Genomic DNA, 26,823 nt, shown 5'->3' with positions numbered 1-26,823 from the left:
ATCTTATATTAAACTAATCTGACAAAGGGCGAGCAGTAAAACTTTTTCCAACTATTTAACTTTTAAAACTATTACTAAATTAAGTCATTTTTAAGCCAGAGTATCATAAATGCACTGGTTTCCACTGCTCAAATAGAAAAATGTACAAGTTTTCTTTGTCCTCGAGGACAGTAAAGTCCGTATCTTTCAGGATTTTGGTCGGACAAAACAAGACATCTGAAGACTTGAACTTGGGCGCTGGGAAATTGTGATGGGAATTTTTTCCCTCTGTTCAGGCATTTTATAGACCAAACACTTAATTGAGAAAATAATTGGCAGATTATTTGATAATAAAGTGGTTGTGAGTTTCAGCCCTACTTTTCATATCTTGTTACAGTTAAATTCAGAAAAAAAGTGGCTTCAATTTCATTTCAATTTAAGAAAATCTGATCCTTCAAAATATAAAAAATAAAAATGAGAGAATTACGGTTTGAAGAAAAGGAGGGGGTAAAGCTACTGACACCGCTGCAGAGGGGAAGAGTATCTGTCGCAAAAATGGCCCAAAAACCCCCAAACAGCTCACACCACTCCAGCTTGCAATCTGCATAACCACAGAAACAGGCAAGCATGCAGAAACATCAAGAGGCAAAGCATGAGTCAACCACAGAACAAGCACAGTCCCAACTAAACCGTGAGCAGTGGTTGAACAGGGCGTGAGGCTGGGGGGGATGGAGGGCGGGGCCAGGGGCTGACCGTGAAGGTACTCTAGGGGACCTTGGCCGGAGATGAGCCAGTTTCGGAAGAGGCGGAGGTGGTAGGAGCACTGGTGGAGGTGGTGGGCCAGCGCCCCGTCCAGACAGAGGTGGCGGCCCAGGTTAGGGTCGTTGGAGAAATGCCTCAACAACTGGGCCATACGGTGCTCCTCCATGGGTTCTGAGGAAGAAGAGGGAGAGCGAGGAGGGACAGAGCAGTGGAGGAGGAGGAGGAGGAGGAGCGGTACAAAAGACATGAAACGATAGGATATAAGCGAGGAAGAGAGAAGGACTGAAGTACGATACAGATGAGAGGGGGAAGTTTGGAGAGGAAGGGAGGGATACAGAGAAAGGAGATAGGAAGGAGGAGATGTGTAGTGAGTGAGTGAGTGAGTGAGTGAGTGAGTGAGTGAGTGAGTGTGTGTGTGTGTGTGTGTGTGTGTGTGTGAGTGAGTGAGTGAGAGAGAGAAGGTGTTGCTGTAAACTGGAGAGGCAGCCCACAGCTCATCATGGTCGCCAAACAGCCGGAGATCAGAAGAAGCAGCAAATCATCTCAAGCAACTTTCTGAGACAAAAATCAACCAGCACTTGAGCGAAGCCTTTTAACACCACACTGACAGTACACACACTGTGTTGCTCCTCTGCAGTGTCTCAGTTTTACTGTAAAAATAACATTGATCCAATTCATGAGAATCCACGAAGGAGCAAGTGCGACACAGGACACTCACAGGAAGCGGCGTAGCCTAAAATTAACCACAGCGTCGCAGCCACCTCCCCAAACACACACTGCAGAAGCTTTTACATGTGCAGAGAAATCTTGTGTCCACATCAACAAACAATTTTGGCAACTGATGTCATCTTATTACGCTGATTACACAAAACTGCAGATGGACATTTGGTGCCAACACAGAACTGCATCACCACACGGGGGGCCGTCGTACCTGCTGCAGTGCACCAGAGAAGTGGAGCCACTGTGTCATCTTGTGTTCCTGTGGTGGATAATATATGTGAGAGGAGACACATGCTAATGTAGTGTGTGGAAGTTACTCTGACTGTAGGGTATCAACTTAAACAACAGTTCCAAATCAAAATGAAATGGTTACTCAAGATAATCCACAGACCTTGTTGTGAACAGTTTTATTACAGAACTATTTTCTTTCTACTCAACTACACCCGCCAACCGTATTACTGCGCAGAAGGAAGCGTGCATCTACTGCTAGTTCACCTAGCACCACTGAGCTAGCTAATATTACAGCTCAGCCAAGGAGGACGCCATTCACAGGGTTCATACCTCATACAGTACTTATTCAAGCTTTTCAGACTTCAGTCGAAGCAAAGGTTATATTTTCAAATATAACTTTGTGTTAAACAAATAAATGAAGGGATCAATGTCTCTCTTTTCAGTGACGGGTTATTTATCACACTCATTTTAGGCATAACTGTGTGACTTGCTGAATGGCTAACCTTTACACAACTTGATTATTCATGTCTTTCATTTTTTATTTCTTTATTATTATATTTTATTTTTTTTTCTAACCAAAGCTTGTTTGTTTCTTTTAAACATGTCCGAATAAACATTATTCTATTCTATTCTAAAAAATCCTCAACAAAGCCTTTGAGCAGCATGAGAGCTTTGGTGCTTATACTTCCATAATGCACCACTTTTTTGCGCTTCAAAAAGTCCAATCCACAAGTTTCAGAGCGAGACCATCACCGTAACCATAGAGACTCACTGTAACTCAACTCCCATCCAGTGAGTGGCCTGCACACGGAGCAAGTGCAGAGGGAAAGAGCTTGCTACGCTTAGCTGATATCAGACAGAACCATCACCTTGTTACGAAAAGGAGTACACATCGCTAAGAGAGTTAAAGTCCTCTTTAAAGCAGAACCATCTGAAAGCAGAGTGAGGAAATGATGCCACCTGAAACTTACGTTTAACTCTGAGTTTTCGGCACCGGCGATCTAAAGAAGAGAGAGGAAAACAAATAAAAGTGACAAGCCAGCTTGTGAGTCATGTGAAGTTTAGTCATGCCCACAAGGGTTACTGGTTTCACTGGGGTTTTTCAGAGCGGAGCAGAGTATAGATAAATTACATTGTGTACCATGACTTGATCAACACAATGTTGGTCAAAATATGAAACATCATTATGTCAGGGTTTCCCACAGTCATTTATTCGTAGCAATTTGCCACAGTTAAAACATCTGCTGCCACAAATATTTTTTTGGAGCTGGACCATTTATTAGGAGTGCTATTGAAAAATACCACTCTGTTACTTATAGCACCATGCTGTCTATGAGCAGATCACACTCGGGACACAGACGGAGCAGCAGAACATCAGGCGCACTGAAAGTTAAACTGAACAGTTCATTCTGCCGGGTCTAAAACTCTGAATTCACTCGCAGCAGCTGCTCCTCTTTGAGCTGATCAGCTCTGATCAGATCGATGGATTAATTTTCCACCCTGCCAGTCTCAAACTGCTGCTGAGGACAAAAATAAACTCATGAAGAGCTTTGCTTGCGCTGCGTTCACTGACCCACAAAAACATCAGAATTTAGAGACAGACCACAGAATGTTTTTTTCCCCTTTAAATGAGCATGTCCCTTAAATGTATCAAACAAACAAAATGTTCACTGTCCATTCTCCCGTCGTCGTCAGCTGCCACCACACACTCTAATACTGTGTGAAACACTGTGTGTGCTTCAGCTGCATTTCAATTAATTTTAGGCACTTAAAAAAAGGGGTCTACTTTCAAGGTATTCCAGTACTTCCCCTCAAAATCTAAGCATTTCAAGGACCTTGTGCGAAGCCTGCATTAATGTTTATGTCTTGCAATGTTACGAGCATGAGTCTCTTGTCCCTGGATGCATGCCTCCTTCTGCACAGCTATATGTTCAACGAGTGTAGTAAGTATGAAACTGCTCACAACAAGGTCTGCGGATTATCTGTAATAACCAAGTCATGATTTCTGGAAAGAGACATTGTTGTTGAGTTTTTCAAATATTTTCATTTTGTAGTTGTGATTTTAGGGTGAATTGTCAGTTTGAAATCCGACTGTCGTGTTCACATGTTACTGCTCTGGTTGATGAATCGACTCTGGCAGAAACTCGCTACCAAAACGCTTGTGGATGAACATTAATGCCCATCAGACTCGTTAAACCACAGAAAACTTAATACGAAACAATCCAACTTCAATCCAACAACAGAGAAATCAGATGTACAAAAACCCAGACTGACCAAAACTTGCCTGAATTTAAAACATTCAAACCATCCTGGTCTCCAGACAAAGTCACCATCTTATTGTCAATGCTTCCCTTCTGCCTCATCAAGAAATACACTCAAGAAATGAAGCAAAATTAATAAAAAAGCGAAGTAGAGACATTCAGTCGTAGCCACAAACAGTCATTGCACTTCTTCGTTAATAATTAAATATCTGGACGACCACACCTGTGCACTGAAAACATTCAAAAGCATGTGTGTGCTCATGGATCAAAACAAAACTGACTGATGTTTCCGTCAGAACAGACAGGAGATGAGATGAACAATGGTTTAACACTTCCTCTGTTTGTCAGTAAGAGCTGATCCTGGTTCAGTCAGCTGTGACTGAACCGTATTCACCCAGTAATCCCCATAACATAGGCAGAAAGATCCCAGGTTAGCATGAAGCTGAGGTCAGAGGAAGGGTTAAACATTCATGTGCTGCTGGTGGTGTTTTAACAATAAGCTCAATTCACATCCTCCACAATGATGGCAGGTGTGTACACATGCACACACAAGCAGACACACACACACTCACACACATCTGTCCACTGGAGGAAAGATAACTGAATTACTGGGTAATGGTGATCAATTTACAAACTGAATGCAGGATGTTAAACAGGGTTCCCACCCCTGGCTCAGTACAAACCTCCATCATGAGGTGCTTTGCTTTATTATGTTGCTTTTCAAACATGAAAACAGTGAAGAGAGATGAAGCTTAAAGTTTAAAACAGGAATGATGAATCTGGTTTCTAGTACAGGTCCAAAAAGAGACTAATTATATAGTATAACAGATTTTTTAAGTCCCTTGACTGGTCACAGGGAGTACTGCTGTGCAGTTTATCTTCTGTGGCTCAGGATGACCGGGGTTATCTCTACATGGCGGCTCATTTCTAACTCGGTAAGCACAGATTTTGAAACACCGATATTTTAATTAACAATTTGGCCATTAGCCAATACCAATGTTTTTATATTGTTGTTTATTTTATAATGTTGTTTTTTATTGCCCCTTTTGTGCCGGGGACATAACTGGACTGCTTTATAGTAGTGGATGTTTGTGCCAAATTTGAAGAAATTCCCCCAACGTGTTCCAGAGATGTCACGTTCACGAGAATGAGACGGATGCAAGGTCTCAGTGACCTTGACCTTTGACCGCCAAAATCTAACCAGTTAGTTGTTGAGTCCAAGTGGACGTTTGTGTAAAATTTAAAGACATTCCCTCAAAGCATTCTTGAGATATTGAGCTCACAAGAATGGAAAAGTCAAAGTCACAGTGACCTTGACCTTTGATCACCAAAATCTAAACACTTCATGGTTGAATCCAGGGGTACGTTTGTGCCAAACTGAAGAAATTCTCGAGGAAAACATAAGGTCTCTGGGAACGGCTACTGCTGGCACAAAGGCATAAAAAAAAAAAAAAAAATTATTACTCAGTGCAGCCATCATGAGTTGTTATTGCAGCCACCAGCTGCTACCAGCTAACGTTAACTCACAGTCCTCCTGCTGATATCAACACGGATTTGTTGTTAACAATGTGGTGTTATCAGCTAAACGATAGAGAGCGTCCCCTGATGCGATGACAGTGAGTTTACTGTGTCCTTTTGTCCTGAGGAAGATCTTTGTTTATCCCAAACACGTTTTCTATTGTCCCGGAGACGGCGGGATGCTGGCTGCTAACGTTACTAGCCATCTCAGTCATTGTATTCTTCCTGTACCTGCTCATTAATTTAAGTTTGTAGCCGTCACTCTCAAGCTCTACTTCTAAGCCTGCGCAAAATCGATGTGACACAATGTAAAAACATCGGCCACTGACATCTGTGAATGTCATCTTATTTGCTGATAGGTTGATGGCAGTCAACAAAGCAAATATCGTCCAATACCAATGTTCAGTCAATAAATTGGTGCATTCCAATTTCTAACAGAAGTTCTGTGCAACAAATGAAGAGCGTTCAAAGACATTTGAAAGACCTAACGACAGACACTACTGAGCTGAACTGGAAGAGTCGGATCAAGTGTTTTTGGAGCTCGACCCACAACAGGGACTAAAAGTCAGGATCTCTTAGCTTCTGCTGTTTCCATTCTCAACCTCCTTTGTCTCTTGCAAGTCCCCAAACTTTATGGGAGTGTGACGCTAAATTAAAGTGGCCCTTTAATAAATTGTTTTGACACTGACCTCCAGAAATGAATGTAAAAAAATATTTGCTGATATCGGTTATGACTTTAAAAAGAAAAAGGCTGGCATCACAGTAAAGTTGTTTGGACTACAAGTGCTGCTGGAGTTTTGACCTCTATAAATATTCCCATTATCCATGCACTTTTGAAGGAGGCGAAGTTGTGCCAGATTCTTTACTCTGCTGGTTATTTTGTCTTAACGTGACAGAGGGAGACACAGCCCAGATAAATGACTTCAGTACTGACCCGTCTCTTTTCCAGCAGGATCAGAACAGGGATTTATTTAGCCTGTTGCCAAGATTAGTCCTTCATTGTTGCACTATATTTACTGTCCAAAAACAAATGTTGTGTTCACTGCATGTATACTGTGTTTTACTACCAAGATCTCAATTTACTGCTCTGGTTTTGAACAACGGCCTCAGTGTTCAGCCAGACGAATGCAGGAGCAAGGCCACAGTAACCATGGCAACCACTATGCACCATGTAAACAGCAGTAATGAAGCACTGCGAGACAGTAAACTAAAATGAAATCAGACTCAGGCTGGATTTACAACAGATATATTATCCTTTATCCCCAGGCTGAGCTGTATTAAAGAACTGTTTCATGAAAGTCTGTTGTGTTGTTTTCCTTCATTCTCCATTTTATCTGCGAAACAGTGTCGGTAACTGATATCATCACTGAGATATAAAATTACATACACAGTGATAAAAGATTTGGCCATATCACCTACCCCTAATATATGCTGTTTAAGAAATCAAAATACTCCAGAAACTGGACTCAAGTGGAAAATAGGAACTGACAGATACTAAATTATACTTTGAAAATGCACCACAGTGAAAATCTCTACAGTTAATGTTGGTTTTACAGTGAATGTTTGTGAAATGTTGACTATAGTTAACTGAGGTAAGCAAAACCTTGCTTTAACCTACTGTAGGGCAGTTGAGGATGATTCAGTTTGTTAGACAGTCTTTTGTTAAAGCTGGGGTAGGCAGTTTCATATTGGCGTCATTGGGGAAAAATCCCATAATAACCTTTGAGCATGCTGTAATTTAAGTGGTCTGAGAGAAAACTAGTCTTCTGCACCTCCTCTTGGCTCTGTTATTGGGTTCTGGAAATGGGAGACTTTGGCCAATCACAGGTCATTTCAGAAAGAGGGCGTTCCTATTGGCTGTTCTACGAATGCAGAAAGGAAGTGCAGTGGCGGAGAATGACAATAAATAAAATAAAACCTGTTAAAAATCAGCGAAGCATTTCAAAGATGGGGAGAAAACTTTGCTCATAGTTTAGTCTTCTGCCAGAAGGAGCCATAGGTTCACGGCTGCGGCTTCAAGTTCACGTTTATACAGCTAACATTGGCTAGCGCCTTGAGTCAGTGTGTCCTGCCTATGGGATTTAAGGCTTAAACGTTCCACATTGAACGTCCACAGACAGCTGCGGTTACACAGACAAAAACGCGGTTCTATTCATAGTACAGTTAACGGTCCAGTTCAGTCCCCAGTATTTAACAGGAGGGCTGGGAGGTGAGCCTCCAGTCCTCCTACTGCCAACATCGGATGAAAGTTAAACTAAGAAGATGCTGTTTGGTCCAGAGTGAGCGTCTTTCTAATATCCAACTTAAAAATAATTTCAGCATGGTGAGGCGGCTGGCTTGACAGCAATGTTTTGGACTGGAGTGTGGAGCAAGAGATTGGAGCATGTGCCGTCGGTGTGCTTGCTGTGCCTACAGTCCATATAGTCACAAAAAATGGGCTGCACATGGAAGTCCACAAAGGGGTCGGAACGAGCCCTCACAGACATTTGTGGGTGACAACATTAACGTCACACAGACCAAGGTGGATCCTAGCAGACATACAAACGCAGAAACTGTGTATTGGATTTAACGGGCACAGACCTTCAGTTTGGAGCTATACAAAATCAAACAATGTAAACTCTAATGCCAGGGTCTGATCCCAGACTGCCCCAACTCCCTGCTAGGTCAGCAAACTTTCTGTTGCTGCCATTACACGAGTTAAACCCAGCCCTGCTGCTGGCTACCAGCCCGCTTTGACCCATGAATTCGAGTTGTTACAGCTGCTGCCCAAAGCACCGTCTCCGAGCTGCTGCCCGCTCTTCTCCTGGAAAAGCAGCCCACAGTGGTGGGGAGCAAGGCGGGGGGACCGTGGTATGGCTAGCAGCTAATTCTTGTCTCATTTGTGGTCCCATAAACACAGAGAGCGGGGCAAGGAGGGGCTAAGATTATGAGCTGCGCACAAATCTACAATGAACTAAGTTAAAATAAATCAATGTATGGGAAACACTAGGTGACTGTATGAAGCGCATGCATATGCCTGTGGTTGTCTGGTGGGAGGGGCCTAGGACAGACAGGAGAGAGCTGCAGGAGGAGGGTGTATTTTCAAACTCTGTTGGGTTTTTTGTCTTTTTCAGAAAAGTGCCAACCCCTGCTTTAATCACCCATCACTTATAAGTGAAGTCTATGCAGTGAATAGATTTTGGGTAAAATGCTGTAAAATACTGCAAATTGGAAATGTTTCCCTGCTGATATACTGTTTTTTTAGAGGTACAAGTGGTGTGTAGATGTCTGTGTTCTGTGCTACACTACCATGAGGCCTTCATAAAAATTGCTGACATTCCCTGTCTCCTAATTTCTTGAAATTTTACAAATTCAAGTACCAGTGGGAACCCTGGTTAGAAAGAGAATGTCAGGTAGTGTTAGAAAAGTAAGAGTCCAAAGCATATGAGTAAACAAAAATAAATAAATCATTAGAAAAAAAGGTAACGGAAACCTGGAATGCTGGAGGGCCATGTGGGAAAAAAACCAAAACCCAAGGTCAAAAAATAAAAGTTTGAAGACATGCAAGACAAAGGGAGGTGAAGTGGAAAAATACTTGAAAGAAGCAGACGTACCATTAGTCGGAAACTTTGCAAACGACACAGAAAATCGTTTTACTGCCGGCATAGACAACAACTCTGAGGAAATAAAAAAAAAAAAATCACTAGTGTTACTATGAGCCACAGTGACTTGTATAATCATGTTTAATCATTTCCCTGTTCTTCTCTAATGTGGACGCAACATTGGAAGGATCAACCAGCACCTAAACCTATTGGTTTAAAAATCAGACCTCTCTGATCCAGTTTGTAAAGGAGCCCTGACTGCAGTTACTGTTAGAGATATCTGATGTTTGAAGATGTCTGAGGATGGCTGTGGGGCAACACATGGATGGAACATCTTCTGATGACAAAGTGAGATGAAATGTTTTAACTCAGGAGGTGAAGAGTACACACCAAGAACGTTAAAACTTCAAGAAAAATGCCAATATTCAGCCCTAACCCTTCACAAGGTCTAACCACGACATGATAAACAACAGTCCCAGTAATCGCTGTTCAGCCTGTCTGTCATGTACTGAGACAACACTGGAAAATCAACTGCTGAACCTGAGCAGGATTAAGATGCTTCAGCACGGAAACAAATCTAAAAAATGGCACCAACGCTACAGGCACGGAGGAGCATGCACTGAATCAGCACAATTTGGGTGTACTTGACTGCATCAAGACCACAATGCTTCCTTGAAAAGGAGGTGTAACAACAAGATGGATGACAAAGACCAACAGCGAGGCTACATGTGAGACAACCAGGAGGATGGCAGCTGAGAGGAGACTGTACTTCTGTGTAATACCACAGTGACACCTACTGGACAACCTGACGACAGACATCACCAGCTACACAATCATGGTGGCCATATTTGATGCATCATTAAGCCCTTGAATTTAACATTGACCGTTCTTCTTCACATCAAATATTATTCAAAAAGTTGTTTGAATAATTTTTGCGCACAGTTGCAGCCCTAGCTTTCTGACTCCATCAGCAGAGGGACAACATATGTAGAAAAAATTAAAGGTGGATGATGAGAATGTAAAACTGCTGTATGACTTCTGCTATTGAGTCAAAATGTATCACATCAGATTATTTCTTTTGGGAGTATCACCAATATTTCTTATTTTAGCAGTGATATCAAAATCTCTCCAGATGTTTGGCTACTTGTAAATTTAACGGGCTGTAATACAAACATGGTTGTATTTAATTATAACCACTGAACAGACTGTAATAGGAAGTCACTGCAGCCATGGACCATGCAAAAGAAAACATGGGAAGATCATGATCGTGAGAATGAAGGGAAGTTAACGGACACATACTGGTGAACAGCTGCTTCATACATGCAGTAGCTCAAAAATAAAAATCATATTGTTTGCCGTTCAAAGTGAAAATAACATCTCTACATTCTGGAACCAACAAACTCTCAACGCTGACTTGTTTAAAATGACAAGTCCACTGCAAAGTTAATACGACAGCTGACAGAAAGAACATAATCAGGCAAGTTTATGTAACTCTGCAGGAATTAACCTGACTCCACAAACCAAGCATACATTTAGAGTACTCTACTATGTGATACTGCATTAAGTTAAGCCTTTGTTACTATTCTATGTTGCTATTATTGGCAAATCCTGTAGCTTTTGCCATGTTTCCTGTTGTGTTCTTCACTCAGATTACACATAGTCTAAATTGGGCCTGAGGCAGCATGTATACGAACTGCTGAAAAGAAATACACCAATTTCACTCAAAGTGGTGTGGAGGAAATAAAAGAAGATGGAAAAATCCAGTGGTTTTGGTGGCTAGAATGAACATGGAGTCTAAAAATACAGAAATTACTAAAACTATAAAATACATGTATGGGCATACATGATGCTTATTTCATTTAAAAGGGATAGTTTGGATCTTTTGAAGTGGAGTTGTAAAAGGTTCTTATCCAGTCAGTGTATCACATACATTATATGTCATTCCCCCAGGCTGGGGTGCCACACAAAAGCTAAGCAATGTACTGCTGCGGACGGAGGCAGCAGCAAAACATGTTTAAATTACCAGTTTAGGTGTACGTGATATTTAGGATATTTTCACTGCTTTACCTTACTGTCTGTGATTTCTATCGCTCTCTCTTCAGAGCCAGACTCCATTGAAAAAAACAGCAATTTAACATTGCTGAACACAGGAGCTGCTTGTTTACCACTGCCTCGATCTGTTAGTTAGTTTGTGTTATTGTGTGACTTTGGTGTTTTAAAGGGTTAGTTCAGATTCACCAAAGTCACACAATAACACAGTGGAGCCTGGTGCCTGTGATGAAGACATACCGGTAGATGGGGAATTCAAGTTGTTAACATGTTCCCTGTCAGACAGGGCTGTCTAATGGAAAGGTAGGGCACTGAAAATACTGTCAATATAGCGTGCACTTGAACTGTTACAGATTTTTTTTTAGGTGTCTTAAATACCTTTTGCTGCTGCCCCCCTCCACAACAGTACATTGCTTAGCTTCCATGTCCAACCTGGGGATGTGCCACCTGCCATCTACTGTATGTGATACACTCACTATGGATAAGAACCTCATTCAACCCCACTTTAAAAAGTCTGTGCTATCCCTTTAATTCACTGCCTACTCATAAAGCACATATTCTTCCAGCCCAGTTAAGTCCTGCTGCTGTTAATGTGCACATTCTCTAACTACTCTAATCAGTGCTTCTTCATACTAACCCTATCTACAGGACACATCTCTACTTAATGTTTACGTGCCCAGTTTCCCCCCAGGGAACCGCTCAGGATGTCAAACTGACACTAGTTTCCATCTAATGTGTGAGACACTGATCTGCTGTTGCCCTGTGCAGGTTTGTGAAGGAGCGCAGTCTCAAACACGTACCGTCTTTGTAGGATAGACTGCCAGTGGAGAATTTTTTGCGATGTGCGCGTGCGTAGTCCTGCAGGTTAGGGGCGCTAGAGGACCCACCTAGGACAGTGGTGCTGAAGAGCCCGGCGCACTGAGAGCCTGCGAGGGGGGCGGGTGGGGGGGTTAGTTATCGCTACATATCATGCTGTTACTCACAGAACTATCCAGAAGAGAGAGAGAGAGAGAGAGAGAGAGAGAGAGAGAGAGAGAGAGAGAGAGAGAGAGAGAGAGAGAGAGGGAAAGACAGAAAAGAAACAGAAAAACAGAGAAAAGGGGACAGACAGGCAGATACAGGACCCAGAGGAAAGCATGCATCTCATACCAACATCTCTGCTCCTAACAAGAGGCTAAACCAAGTTCTTAAAGTTTAACCAGGCACTGAGGCTAAAAGGAAAAATCCACCCTGAAATCCTTTCACAGTTTTTCTTATCAATTTATGACACAATCAATATGTCAAAGGAATAGTTCACCCAAAATCAATATCAATTCTATACAGCACTGACCTTCCCTGATGGTCTGTGGTCGCAGAAAAAGTTTTCTATCAAATGCAGTTACAGCTGGAATACTGGAATTTATACATTAATAATTGTCCACTAATTCAAGCCCTGGCTAAACAACTTCACACAATGCTGATTAAACTTAACACCACCAGGGAAAGCTGGCACTGGAGCACCGAGTGATGCATTTTAAATTAACCAGCCAGAGCTAAAGGGGGCAGGAAGGAGGGAGAGACCGTTGCTGAGGAGCACCAGCCAGGAGCGTGGCTGATTGCAGAAAATCCTTAGAGTCTGAGAAAATTTTGTGGAGTGGATGCTCCAATTAAAAAAAGAAACTTGGTGTTCAGAGGACAGATAAAAGTCAAAAAAAGACTTGAAGAGAGCTCCTGGGGTGGGGAGAGGTGGGAGACTGTAGCTATGGAGCATCAGCTAGCTCACCTGCAGGCTTGGGCTGGGTATGGTATAAAAAATTACGATACCATTACCCTTAAGGTGATACAAATACCCATAGAGTATTTCATTTGATACAAATGACGTGAAAAGAAGGGTGTGTGGTATAGCCGTACTATTGAACATTTTGGTGGCATCTAACCAGAATTAACTGCCAACACTGTAAATACAGTGTGCTCGACTTAAACACACCACAGACTGTTGGGTTGAAGCTGCTGCTGTGGGAGTGTGAGCTCTGTGCTGAGGACAGTTGGTGAGAGTCCACCCGCACACACACACTGACAGGGCTAACTGTTAGCATCACAAGGCTAATGTTACCTATCAGTCATTCACAGGTTTAACGACAGAGTAGAGCCGTTTTAAGTATCAATGTGTGTTTGTTGTGACTGTTTAACGGCTCGTGTTGGATGTTAGCCGTTGCTGCTTTGTTAGCTTGACTCGCCCAGAGGAGAGCGGCTCCAAAGACAGCTGCAACAAAAACTTTGCTGTTGGGCAGGAAGTCGGTATGATCCTGGATCCGATCACCTGGCGCTAAAAAGATTGAATGCAGTTATTGTTTGACTGGACACATTTCAATACTGCTTGGTGCTAGGATGTTTCTGCCCATACCTTATAGATACCAAGCACCAATACCCAGCCCCACTGCAGGCATACCTTATCGGCATGCACCAACAGTGTTTGTTTGTGTTATTACTTTCACTGCCAGAGGGGGACACAAAAGTCCTGCACTCCAGCTCTAAGGAGAGCTTAGCACCAGATAAGTGAAATCATAACAGTGCAAAAAACAGAAAGCGAAAAAAGGTTGTAAAATGTACAAAAACTTTCTGAAAACTCCTGAGCAGCGTTATCCAGGTGACTTGTATCCACTCCTGAGCTCATGGATTTCCATTCTTCCTGGGACTGAAACATGCACACAAAAAAATCCTTCACAGGAGGATGATCTGAAAATGAAAATAGTTGCATTTGGATTCCATGAGCCAACAAATGGATACAAGATGCTCCGCGCCATTTCATATAAAACCATCTCTGGGACCACAGAGAGCTGAGGGAATACTATATAAATACTATATACAATTTATATTGTTTTTGGGTGAACTATTTCTTTCAGTGTGATTCTGTAAATAAGTGTATACACGTTCCCTCTTTCACCTTAACTTACTGATTTCCTGCATTTCACAGTTTTGACATCACTATGTCCAAATAGAGAGCACAAAAGAGCAGCACAGAAAGAGAAAATAGAGTCAGAAGCAACAAAGTTAGATCAGTCTTGGTGACTTCTGTCTGAAAAATGTCTTCCTGTATGACTGTTTAACATCAGCACAAAATGGCTCCAATAAGTATTTGTACTTTAAAACTGAGGGGGACTGACAAAAAAAGCTTAATGTACATTTTTGATATTTTAGACAGCTGAGAGTCACCACTGTATATGTGCTCAATATGATTCAACAAACAGCAAACTGTGATAAGAAAAACTGACCACCAAACAACAATATTGGCACAGAAATGCAACTTTGGGTGGATTTTCCTTTCAACAGCCTGCAGAGTCATGAAAATGATCTGAGGCTCACTGCAGTGGAAAGAGGAGGCAGTGAAATGTTAATCTGAATGAAGCTGCATTTAAGTTGACACTTAAACTCTGAATAGAATTTAACGCCTCAGTTGAGCATCTGAACGTGCCGCTGGTTCACATATTTGATGACTCTCATTACATTTAGTTCACACGAGTGGAGTGGGGGAAACAATCTCACAGTGACTAACTTCATGCAAAACAACTGCACACTGAGCCCATGTTAGAAACACTGGGCTCATCTTCCAGACAAACAATATTCACAGTGTCACACAGAGATTCTCCATGCAAGATACAGTTTATTTCAGGACAATACCTCAGTCCTGTAAAGTGGACTAACAGTTTCAATGCTGGGATAAAGTCAGATGTAAAATATTTGAAGACTGATTCAGATCAGTCACTATTTTATCATTAGTCAGTACCTTGTATTTGGAGACTAGTTGTCTTCAGAAACAAGCAAACATATCAACAAACATTCTCCATCTAGAGAAATGATGTGAAGACGAGCTGCTTCCATGCACATACAGTGAAATCAGCCCTCAGAGTGATTATTTCCATTAATGATTACATCCTCCCAGATCAAAAATCATCTGATGAAACCTGTCCCACCCGTCCCCATCACTCTGAGCCATTTCACACTATTATCTATACACACAGTTGCCATGGAAACAGTGCATTATGACACCTACCTAATCCACTTTGTTTCATCTCAGGGGATTGACGCGAGCATAACGAGAAGAGGCGATAACTGCCCACTTTGGAGGATGATGTCTCTGACAGAACCTGGTGGAAAACACACACACACAAACACACAACCTTCAGACAGTGGTAACAGGGTAGCTCGAGTGTTTTTGATTTTGTGCATCAGTCTCCAGCAGGCTGCTAGTTTGTAGAATTAAATATAACCTTGGACAAGAGGAGAGGCAAGAACTGCAGAGTTCTTACTTAAATAAGTAACATACACCATCTAAACAGCTCAACAAGATTCTGGTGTGATAAGTCTGCTTCTTGCTACGACTTGGTTAGATTAATCTGCATCACCTCCATGGATCCAGTCTTATGATTGCGTATGAGCGGGGACCTCCTCTGAATGGTAATTGGCTCAGACAGCGGCACGGCGCGGTCTGTCTCATCTCGAGAGAGGTCCTCCAGGCTTCCGGGGTCGGTCTGTTTCTGCCCGTTCTGAATGAGCAGAGAAGAAGACACATTGCACACGATGCTACGTGTATCTGCAGAACAATACCATGGTGACAATGCCTGGATTATTTGATTCTACCTGTCGTGCCACCTCTGCAGAGGCGGGCCTGAAGCCAAAGCCAGTCGGTGCGTTCTCCTCCTCCTCGACGCCTTTGACACCAGGGCTGAAGTGAAGCTCTACGTGGAAGCGTTCCTCTGAGGTGAGCTCCTTTAGGGGGAACAACAGAGATGTTAGAGAGAGTGTTTTGAGACTTTTTTAAATGTTCATACTGTTTATATGTTGGCTTATTCATATCTAGCCCTTGATGTTTATTAATATATATTAGATTATTATATTTTAACGGAGACTGTCTCTTTTAACAGTGAAACATTTCTAGCCTTTACAGTGCAGCACTGGTTTAGCAATCAGGAACTCTTGGAGCAACTGCGTGCGTTAAATCATCTTGTGTGATGCTACTAAGCCAATCGAATCTGTGCATTATGGTAAGCATTGGGACTTGATTGAGTGGCAGAGAAACGCTTTATATTCCTTGATGCAAGATACCAGAAAACACTTAAAACAAAAGAAGCCAAACGTAAACTCTGCCTGAATAAACACTTTATATTGGCAAAAATAACGACTGAAGTTAGAAGCTGTCAGTTCAACAAATAAGTGCAGAACGGTACAAATCTGAACGAGCACTGGATGACAGCAACTGGTTCTGTCAGTTTTCAGTCGACAGTGATATGGATACATTTCTGTTACCAACAGGTTGAGGTTTAATACTCATAAGAGGCAATTTTATGTAGAAGGAGCTTCAAAATTTTTGATAATCTCAAATATTTCACTTTAAAATTATACACTGGGAACTGATGCCCTTTTTACAAGTGGGTCAAGTTTATACTTTTGTGTATACACACACAGACAACAGGTGCTACCAGGATGACACTGTGTCATGTGAGCCACGTGCCACGGAGGCTGTACGTCACAAGAGTGAACAAAAACACTACCTTATTGTTGTCCTCATAAAGCATGATGACAATCTGAGTCATGTAGTTGAGTTCAGAGACAGCACTGAGGTAATCCATGGCACGCTTCCACTGCTGGTCCTTCTCCTCCTGTCGCAAACACACACAGAAAACCTCCGATTTAACTTTTACCCCCATCTGAGAAACACACTCAAGGCTCTGAGAGACTGACGTTTGATTGCTTACATCCAGCAGGCCTCCGTAGCGGAAAATGCTGAGCAGGGAGTGGACATGACTCTCACTGGTGAAATATAACCGTGTCCTGACATGGCGCCCAGGAGACATCACTCCGCGAGAATACCTGCCAATAAGACACCAGTGAGCTGGATGCTCCAAAATATTCAGTTAGCCCAAACACTTTGCCTCACAAGGTCCCATCTAGACAGCCTGGATCAAATATACTCACAGAGGGTGCAGTTTGTTGACAGACTCGTCCTCGTGGGTCCTCTGCAGGTCCAGCTGGATCTTTCTTACCAGTGGGAGGCAGTAGGCGTATGCTATGTCCAACTTCTCCACTTTATTTATGCCATACTCCTGCAAACACAGAGAAATGTCCTCAAATTAAAACGTCCTTGCCTTTTAAAGTATGAAGGACCTTCCATGAAACTTCCTTGGATATAAGGAAGTCAATAAATAAAATGTCTTTACAGATTTTTGTGCAGAATTTAAGTAAATTCATTTTTAAGTTGAGCATCTGTGCATTCCTTTAGATTCTTTACAATTATCTTGAATTCTTATTTTTTTTAAAAACTGCAAAAAGAAACCTCTGAACTGTTCTTAAGCACAAAAAGCTAAAGGTAATGTTTCTTTGTGGTGGTCCTCCTTACTCTTCCTCCTCTCTTTCTCTCTCACCTGTGGGATGACGACATCAGCCAAAGCTCGAGACAGTCTGAACAGCTCCAGCGTGTCCTCCAGGCCCAGAGTAGCGTTGTGGATGACATCGTACTTCACACAGTCATAAATGTCGGGTATTTTACTGATGTCATAGCGGCCATTCTTCATGCGGAAGTCTCTCTCGAGTTTGGACCAGCGTTGCAGCATCAGCTCCAGTGTCTCGCTGTGGTACAGCTGCAGGTCTGGTGACAGGTGAACAAGAGGAGATTATTTCTCACTGTGTGTTTTAACCAAAAATCAAACTTGAACTTTCTTTCTGCAAAGACTTTTTCACACATCACTTTTCATACATTCCCTTTGAGGGCCACAAATAAAACCAGTTCATCTATTAAACACACAGTATGGAAGTTTTGCTGCTAGGGGTCTTTTAATTAAAACAGTAACAAAAGATGGACTTTAATGATGACGAAGTGTTGTGAAGTATCGTGGGATCATGGGAGTTGTTTTCTTCATTGTTAAATAACCATCAATGTGCATTATAACCTGACACAACTCAGGCAGAAGCCATGTTCACAGATTAAGGTTTTATTCACGTAATGTAATTTCATTCTAATCAAACAGCCGCAAGTAACATTAACTTATGCAACTTGCTCAGTCACCATTTGATGAAGTGACTACCCATACAGCTTACCAAACACATGAGCTTGGTTGCTGGCATGAGCCACTTGCCATAGTCACACATAGCAGAAGGCTGGATCGATATTTAAATACAGTATGAATAAACCAGGTCTCTACTGGATTACTGTGTTGCAAAATGACATGTAATTAACTAAAAACATTATGCAGTGTGACAGTAATAAAATGCTGTTACTGAGTAAAACTCTGTGTGAGATTCCTTCCTGACTCTCTGACTTGGAGTTTCCCCTGAAGTTAGAGAGACTCGAGGGGGTAAAGAGGATGTGACGCCACTGACATGCGACCGAATAAAATGCACCGTTACCTGGAATAAAATGACAGATTTCTCAGGGTTTGAACATTCTTGGAAAAATGTGGGATAATGTAAGTATAAAACTTAACAAAACAAATAATATAGGTCTAGTTGACAGAGGATTTCAGCTCACCAGCTGATTTGGGGTCTTCCATCCTTTTGCGGATCTGGGAGGTGAGGCTCTGAATGAGGGCGTAGACTTGGTCACATGTGGCCACTGGGTTCTGGACAATCTTCATTGAATTCACCAAAGAGGCACTACAGGTCGGGGCCAGCTGTCACACACACACGCACGCACACAAAAAGCACAAAGCACTTTCATTAAAAATCCAATCACACAGAACAAACGAACACTGACAACGTTCACATTACAAAGATCTCTAAATCCTGACGCAGCTAAACCTTTGTCTTTGATTTAACTGAGCAAAATGAGGAAATATAATTAATGTGCAAACTGTTAGCTCAAGAAATACAATCCCTTCTGCTGTCATTATAACAGGTTAGTAATCCTCTGAATGATCAAAGGAGATATGGGCTGAAAGGTAACTCCCTCCCACCACCCTGTCTCCACACATCATTCTCTCAGTCTAACGATACTGTGGGTACATTTACCCAAAACACATTTGAATTCACAAGTCAAGTAGAGAAGTGAGAAGGCATTACTATTTAAAGCTGCGTCTCAGGATGAAGTGGCTGCAGTGTTGAGATTCTGAACATGGACACAAACATACTTCTTAAGATAAGCCACAGTACTTGAGTTTGTGAGCAGCTCAACTTGTGCAGTTAAGAGATGAAGGTATTCAAGGTCAAGGTATTCTTACGATATGTTGCTCACAAGAATGAAACTGATGCAAGGTCATGGTGACCTTGACTTTTGACCACCAAACTCTGAAAAAAATGTACTCAAGGCATTCTTGACATATTGCATTCACAAATATGAGACAGATGAGGTCACAACAACCTTGACCTTTAACCTATGACAAGGGCAGGCATTTAAAGCGCCATTCAAAAATGCCAACTGTCGCTTGCAACAATGCTTGTAAACTTCCTGTTTAAAGGGTTGGCCTCTGCTTTGATGTGGTTCAACCTAAAAAGCAGATCTCAGCCTCCCAGTGAACTACACACTGATACTTTCAGTAAATCTGTAAATTACTGTACTTGAACTGTAGCTGATTCAAAACGCTGCAGCCAGACTCTTGAAAAACCAGATGCACTTAAAGGTCATGACACATGACGCAAGACCTCACGTGCTTCGCTGGCTGCAGTGACTGTGCACACAAGTCTACCAATTTACAACAATATTTTTCAGTGTTGCCTTCCTCCTTCCTCACAGGACAGGTAAATGCTAAAGATATTGTTTAACAGAGTTAGAGAATCACCTTATCATAGTCGTCGTCGATGAAGTCCCTGTCCCTCTGCAGGATCTCGTGGAGTCGGGCCTTGACGCGGTGCTGGCAGCTGCTCAGTGAGTCGCTGTCGTTGTCTAGCAGCCCGTTCATGTTGGCGCTCTTCACCATCTGTACCAGGATGGGTGTCAACTCGCCCTCCAGAGCCAGCAAACCCTGCTCACACACACGTAATGAACACAACCAACACCATGAAGTTATAAACAGTGACTTACTTTGGCAACATCTTTGATACAAAGCCATTTGTCATCAATCTGGCAAAGACTCTGATATCTCATAAACAAGTACGAGCTGTTGTATTGGGACACCCTGACACTTTGTGACATGACTGATCTTGTTGACACTGACAGTAATTTCAACACCACATTTCACTTTAGTTTCAGTTTGGCTTCACAGTTAAATCAGCAGCTGACAGAACTGGATGTCACTCAGCAGTTTTTTCTTCTAGAGAAGCTGTTCATCTCTAAAAGGCAAAAATGACCAGCTCAGAGAAAGCTGCTTTCCTTTTCAGCATGTTTGCTTTCAACTGAGAACATCTCGCCTTTTCTTTTGATGCCATTTGAGATTCTGCAGGTGGTGCTGTTTTCTTTCTGTTCAACTAATGCCTTATATACACTAGAGGCATTTTTAAAGACTAAAGTCTGACACTGTCTGGCATTTAAAGACAATCTGAGATTTTAGTCGCACACTAAGTTTCTGCAAAGACTTGGGATCTTGCACTACTTTCAAGACTACAACTACATTTCTGCTCCTGGTGGAAAATATTACACCAAACTCCCTTTAAGAAATACGACATGTTAACAATTCCTTACATGTCCACAAAAACACTTAACTCAAGAAACACAAGATAAAAGGCGTCACATGTCGACAACATTCTTGCCAATTTGGCTTCAATATAATCCATAAAGATTTGCTGCTTCCTGTTTGATGCTGCAGAGAGCGAAGCTATACAGTAGGTTGTTTAAAATATTCACATCATATAATTTCTGTATTTTTTTGAGCCAAGACTAAAAAACAAAACGTGTTCATTTTTTCAAGACATAAAGATGAGAAAAAGAGCTAAGACAGCTCGGACTAGTTTTTATGACCACCGTACGCCGCATGATCAAAATCAAGTACGAGCACTAATTGCTATTGGTGGTCTGAACAAAGTTCAAAGCTTTCAACTGGCACTGGGCTGAATCTGTTTTCTTTATGTCAATGATTAAGAGCAACAGAAAACAAAATTCTATCTCGTACAGAGTTCTTACGGTACTAGAACACTACACACCTTTGCGAAAGCTGCGGCTGTCATCTGCACCCTGCCTTCATCAGACGCATATATCTTCAGGTCATGTCTGTAGGTGCTGTGTAACCGCAGTAACCCACAGCCTGGAAATCCAGCATAGTCTCCTACAAACAAACAAACAAACAAACAGTGCAACGTTAACGAAAACAGACACAGACCCTGCTGGTTAAAAAAAAAAAAAAAAGTCACAATAAATTTGTTGTGTTTTTGTGCGTAAAGAGCACAGTGTTAACATGACACCACCTTGGTATCAGCTGACTCTGACTTTGGAACTCTTCTTTCATAAACCTCGAACACTGTGTTCAAACAAGAGCTGGCTGAACTCTTTGCACCTGAGCCGACACTCTGTGACCCGTCTGCAGCTGGGTTAAAATATCCTGAGATTGTTTTCTGTGCTTTAATGAAGAGTGTCACTTTCCTTGTCCAGATTTTCTTTGTTCAGATGTCTGTCCTGACAGCTCATGTTCTTCAAAACAAGAGTCTGAACAACCTGTACGTGTTTGAAGATAAATGTACCGTTTTTTTTTGTTTTTTTTTTAAAAATCCTCATATTCCCTGTTTTTCCTTTTTTTTCTTTGCAGCCAGGGTTTGATTCTCTCACTGTGGTGTCTTATTTCCTTTGGTTAGAGTCACTCCTTTGATCTAGAATATGTGCACACCTACAGCCCTGAAGCACCCGGCTGTTAAACCAGAGGCAGGTAAGTGGGTGATGAGAGCAGCAGAGAAAAAGAACAGAGAGACACAGCGATAGAAACATAAGCTGTTTTCGAGCAGCACAGCATTTAAAATACAAACTTATTTTAGGATAGCAAAAAACAGAAATGCAACACGTGATTGATGCTTTAGCAAAGCTTTAACCATCTTTCACTGCGTACTGAATCTGAATCACAAGTAAAATGGTTCTTTTGACCCACTTGTGATGTCACACTTTCTGCCTTTCTCTCAAGTGTGAGGCAATGGCTTCTTATCACAGTTACAAGAGCAGTGATGATGGTGGTTTGTAGTGTAGCTGTTTCTGTGCTTCCACCATGCACAGACAGATCCACACTAAAGAAATCCAACACTGACTGGTGCAACATTTTTTTGTTACAACAGTTCAAACATGAAGAAGTCTTCAATGTGGTATAATGTCATTTGAGCTGACTTTCCCTTTAATTGAACATACTGAACAGTATTACACTGAAATATAAATATATAAGCTGACAGTCCCTGCACAGTAACGTGCTCTGAAACTACTTCAGATTCTATATGGGGAACACAGGAATATTTTGAGCAGAAATCCATTGCGCTACCAAGCATGCCTATCTTCTTTGGTGATGTCACATATTCAACAAAACTTATATATGATGTGTAATAAATTATTGCAGTAATAAGGGTCTTTTTTTTCATCCTTTTTTGCGGCTCAAAGTTCCAGTACTGCAACAACCTGAAGAGACGCGCTTCAAAAACCAAGCAACGGCAGGCTTGACAGTAGTGTTGTCACCAAACTGCAATTTTTCACTTCGATACAACACCTCGAAAAAAAAATCGATATTTGATACCATTTTTGATGCCACGGGAAAAAATTGACATCGAGGGCAAACAATTTAAAATTTTAATTAAAAGATAAATTTAGCAAGGTTATAACATGACAACGACAACTATTCTTTTCTTGGTTAGTCACAGAGAACAGCAAAGTGACATTATCAATAACAGAGTGAGAAAGTGCAGCTGGTACTGGTGCATGGATACTGTGGAAAATAAGTATTAAAACAGTTTAATATGTTCAGAATCAATATATATCAATACACTGATATTTTTGACATCACTATGTGACTGCAGTGTTTTACAGTGCTGCTGTTGCTCTGTGCTGCTCCGTCTTGTCTGTCAATGAGCTGTCAGTTTCTTATTTTGTGCCAAGACCCTATGATTTATAAATTTGTTTTTCACTGCATGAGAGAACAGAGGTGTGGCATGAGATTGTGGGAAAAGTGTCAATTGTGTGAGTCTCAGAGTTAGTGCCAGAGAGTTGTCAGCCCAGCACAAAATATATGGAGTACCCAGTTTTGTGCACCTGTGCATACAGAGCTGAGCATCGTGGGTGCAGCTCAAAGTGTACATGTCCTACTGTGCATATGTGCAATCATGCATGTACACGTGGCATTTCGAGCCCTGTGTATGTATTTGTTGCTGATCACAGATATCTTCCATGACCAAATTAATTCTGATGTGATCCTGGAGGAGCAGGCGGCCTCAAAGGTTTTTATTATTAACAGCTGCAGATTGAAATGCTTCATTTTCAGTAGGCAATCAGTGCTGTGTGTCTCACCTTGACCTCCAGGGTACATACAGCGGAAGGCCCTTCCCAGCTCCTCAGCCTGAACTCTGCCAGCAGGAGTCAGCTCTCCTCCCCACTTCAGCACCAGCAGCAGAGACGGACCTTCCTTGCGTGTGTCTGAAACATGAATCCAGAGGACCGCAGTTAGCACTCACTTCAGTATTTTGGCCAGCAACATACCAGTTTAAATAGGAGGTGAACAAAGTGTTGTAATATCTTCCTACCTTCTTCCTCACTCGAGGTTTTGGGCTGCCCATGGGGCAGGTAGGTTAGTTGCACTTTTCTGTTGATCCCCGAGAAGTGGCCGTACCTTTAGGAGAAGAAACAAATCTGGAATCATTAGAGGCCAGAGCTGTTTATGGATAAACATGACTGTTTGCCCTCTGATGATTTATCTTTGCTAATATGTTGGATTCATGTTAATGTGTATTTCCCGACGTTATAATTTTCAAAAGGAAAAAAAACTTAAATCATAATATCAGATATCAGTAACCCTGAGCACACCCAAATGGTCGCAGACCCCCTGTTGAAGACCCAGGTTTTAGACCAGCGTTTTCAAGAAAACATGACTGTGCACAAAATTCTTTTGGCACATTGTGTTGTGCTATCACAATATCAGGGCACAATTGAGTATAGAGGCTGTTTACAGAACACACGCTGCAGCTGCAACAGCCTCAGGACATCAAAGGTTCCTGGAGTTGTGTACTGCAGATGGTGACCTTTTAAAAACCTATTTATCATAAGCACAAGAGGAAGCCAAAGACAAACTTAGGAAATTCCGTCCAAACCACTTTCAGGACATTCATCAGAAAGGAAAGTGAGGCTATGTGAAACACCAAACTAATAGATGCAGACGGTATTTATGGGAACGCTCACAAAACGTCACATCTTTTCACAGTGAGGAGGAAAATAAAGCATTTGCTGAATATTTGCTGTGTGTCTTTCTGCACATTAAATAAACTCCAGAGTTAAAGGGGGGTTTTTTTTCTAAGTGACTAATGGAACAACATATTTCCAGTTGGTTCAGTATTGACACAAAGCAGAAGCCAGACTGCAAAGTAACCACTGAGGGCATGTTTGCACCATCAATTTACGTCCTGAAAGTGTTTGTTTTTGTCACTGACAGGCTCAGATTGTTATTCTACGTGTCTGACAACATTATGAAAGGATCCCTACAGAGAAAAATTTTGTGTTAAAGAGTGAAATCCTTTTTGTTTAACCAGAAACAGCCCTGAAATTGCCATCGACAAACCCACCAGACTCCATTTAAATTAACATTAATTTTATTATCATAAAACACACTTCATTCAAAGTCGACAAACAAAATTAAACTCATAGAAACCATCCTGGTTTGTCTTTCCACTGTTCCAACTATCGCCATCTTTGTTTTGGTTTAAATTAACCCTTATTTCACCCAGTTAGATGTGACAACATGCTGCCTCTATACACACTAAAATGACTGTTCATTCAAATGGAGTCTGGTGGGTTTGGTGACAGTGATTTCAGGGCTGTTTTTGGTTAAACAAAAAGGATGTCACGTCTTACTGAGAGTGTTAGGTTGTTTAGCCACTGGTAGAAAAGTTGTAAGCCTTTAAGGACCTGTAGTTCTTGAAGTTGTAAATCCCTACGTGATAACATTAAGGCTCATTGTCAAAACATAGGCTTATGGTGCTGAATAACGTTAGTGGTGCTATGCTGTCTTGAAACGTGCATAGAATTCACGGAAATATGATGCATGTCTCTTGTAAGGATAGACCGATACATCGGCCGGCCGATATATCGGGCCGATATTTGAGTTTTTCACTTGTATCGGCATCGGCCGATACGCGTGTGGGTTCGCAGATTTATTTTTCCCTGGCACTTTTTTTCATTTGAAAGTATGTGGTTAAGTTGAACAAAGCTGTTGAATCCTACTGTGTACAGTAGTTGTTGTTTTATTTATGCTTCAGCTTAAATATTTGTTTATTTTATAAAGACATTACTGGAAGATTTAAGAGCAGTGAACTCTTTTTTTTTTATTTGAATGTATAATAATAATAATAATAATAATAATATTCTACCTGTTCTACCTCAACTTTCCATCTTGTTTTAGTATTTTTTACTGTTCAATAAATGTTTCTTATTTTAAACTTGAGACCTGTCATATTTGTTATCATTGTGTCATTTTTTTTAATGTAAATTGAGGGAGCAAAAGCAGTATCGGCCCCAAATATCGGCTCAAGAAAATCGGCAGTCCATAATCGGTCATCGGCTAAGGGTGATGGAAAAAAAATCGGTATCGGCATCGGCCCTAAAAAATCCATATCGGTCTATCCCTAGTCTCTTGCATCAAAGCATTAATGGCTGCAGAGTACTGACATTATTGTAAGTTTAATTAGTCCTATCTTCAGTAAATGTAAAAGTGTCTCCTCTGTGAATTTAAAAAACATATTTTCCAGCATTTACAAGCTGACTCTGCCCTCACCACCCCCCCAACTATGACTACATATCGACTGTATTTGTACCAAATCACCTTAGAATTTTACAGTGTGCTTTAGAGTTACTGCACAGTTTTAAACTTCTCTGAAAAACAAAGAGCACAGGGTTTATCTTTGCATCTATCATGGTTTGAAACAATTTGCTGAGGTGACCTAATAATGAATTAGATGAAAGAGTTTGGGGACTGGTGGTTAATGAAGTGACCCAGTTAACTTCACTCACATTTCCAGGACAGTCTTCAGCTGCTCCAGTTTGGACTTTTTCTCTTCTATCTCGCAGTCATTGTGCTGTCCCAGATCTGCCAACAACTGCCGTGTGATGTCCAGCACCTCCTGTTGAGGTCACAGTAACACACAGTCAGAGATCTCTCATACACAGAGTTAATCACACACAGGCTGGAGAGATATTCAAGTTAGACAATACAGGATCTTTGACTTCTTGTTACCTGCAGTTGTTTTGGCTTCTTCAGCTTTAATTTCCCCGTCTTGTATCCTCCATATTTTTCAAACAGATCAAAGAACCTGAATGAGTCAAAGACAAACTTCAAATTAAACAAAAGTCTTTCATCAGTCTTTGCAGTAAAAAGGAAAATGATAACAGAGATAACCTACATGGGGTTACGAACTTCCATCTTCATCTTCTGTTTGGGCGTTCTGTCTCCATGTCGGATGACAGCGATGACACAGCGTAGCTCCATCCTGAAGAGTGCGAGAGTGAGTTAACATCAACAGAAACATCTCATGAATGGATTCTTCTTCCATCAATCAAGAACAGACTTGAGCTCTCTTTCCTAACTATGCAAACAGTCGTAAGAAGACAATCTGAATAAATGTAATTAAGACAAATAAAAACGATGTGAGGAAAA

At 41.5% G+C, this 26,823-nt stretch overlaps 1 protein-coding gene across 24 annotated transcripts in view; it reads right to left on the bottom strand.

Annotated features, from left to right (window-relative positions):
* The window catches only part of ppip5k1a (diphosphoinositol pentakisphosphate kinase 1a), a 51,597-nt gene that overhangs the window by 8,167 nt on the left and 16,607 nt on the right, over positions 1–26,823 (bottom strand). The window contains exons 11-30 of one of the 24 annotated variants that reach the window (XM_033629192.2): positions 26,570–26,656; positions 26,404–26,479; positions 26,181–26,290; positions 23,705–23,790; positions 23,472–23,597; positions 21,146–21,267; positions 19,849–20,031; positions 18,603–18,744; positions 17,500–17,723; positions 17,054–17,181; positions 16,834–16,948; positions 16,630–16,737; positions 15,719–15,847; positions 15,484–15,624; positions 15,132–15,225; positions 11,902–12,027; positions 9,065–9,127; positions 2,664–2,693; positions 1,673–1,720; positions 733–912 (exon numbers count right to left, since the gene is read on the bottom strand). In XM_033629192.2, the coding sequence (XP_033485083.2) occupies positions 733–912; positions 1,673–1,720; positions 2,664–2,693; positions 9,065–9,127; positions 11,902–12,027; positions 15,132–15,225; positions 15,484–15,624; positions 15,719–15,847; positions 16,630–16,737; positions 16,834–16,948; positions 17,054–17,181; positions 17,500–17,723; positions 18,603–18,744; positions 19,849–20,031; positions 21,146–21,267; positions 23,472–23,597; positions 23,705–23,790; positions 26,181–26,290; positions 26,404–26,479; positions 26,570–26,656 (2,318 nt within the window). The remainder of the gene's footprint in view (positions 1–732; positions 913–1,672; positions 1,721–2,663; positions 2,694–9,064; positions 9,128–11,901; positions 12,028–15,131; positions 15,226–15,483; positions 15,625–15,718; positions 15,848–16,629; positions 16,738–16,833; positions 16,949–17,053; positions 17,182–17,499; positions 17,724–18,602; positions 18,745–19,848; positions 20,032–21,145; positions 21,268–23,471; positions 23,598–23,704; positions 23,791–26,180; positions 26,291–26,403; positions 26,480–26,569; positions 26,657–26,823) is intronic. The other 23 variants (XM_033629202.2, XM_033629230.2, XM_078173344.1 and 20 more) reach the window with 23 other exon arrangements.

This window comes from Epinephelus lanceolatus, chromosome 2 (genome assembly GCF_041903045.1).
Source record: "Epinephelus lanceolatus isolate andai-2023 chromosome 2, ASM4190304v1, whole genome shotgun sequence".
Lineage (NCBI taxonomy): Eukaryota > Metazoa > Chordata > Actinopteri > Perciformes > Serranidae > Epinephelus > Epinephelus lanceolatus.
This window is presented reverse-complemented; position numbering and strand designations above follow the sequence as displayed.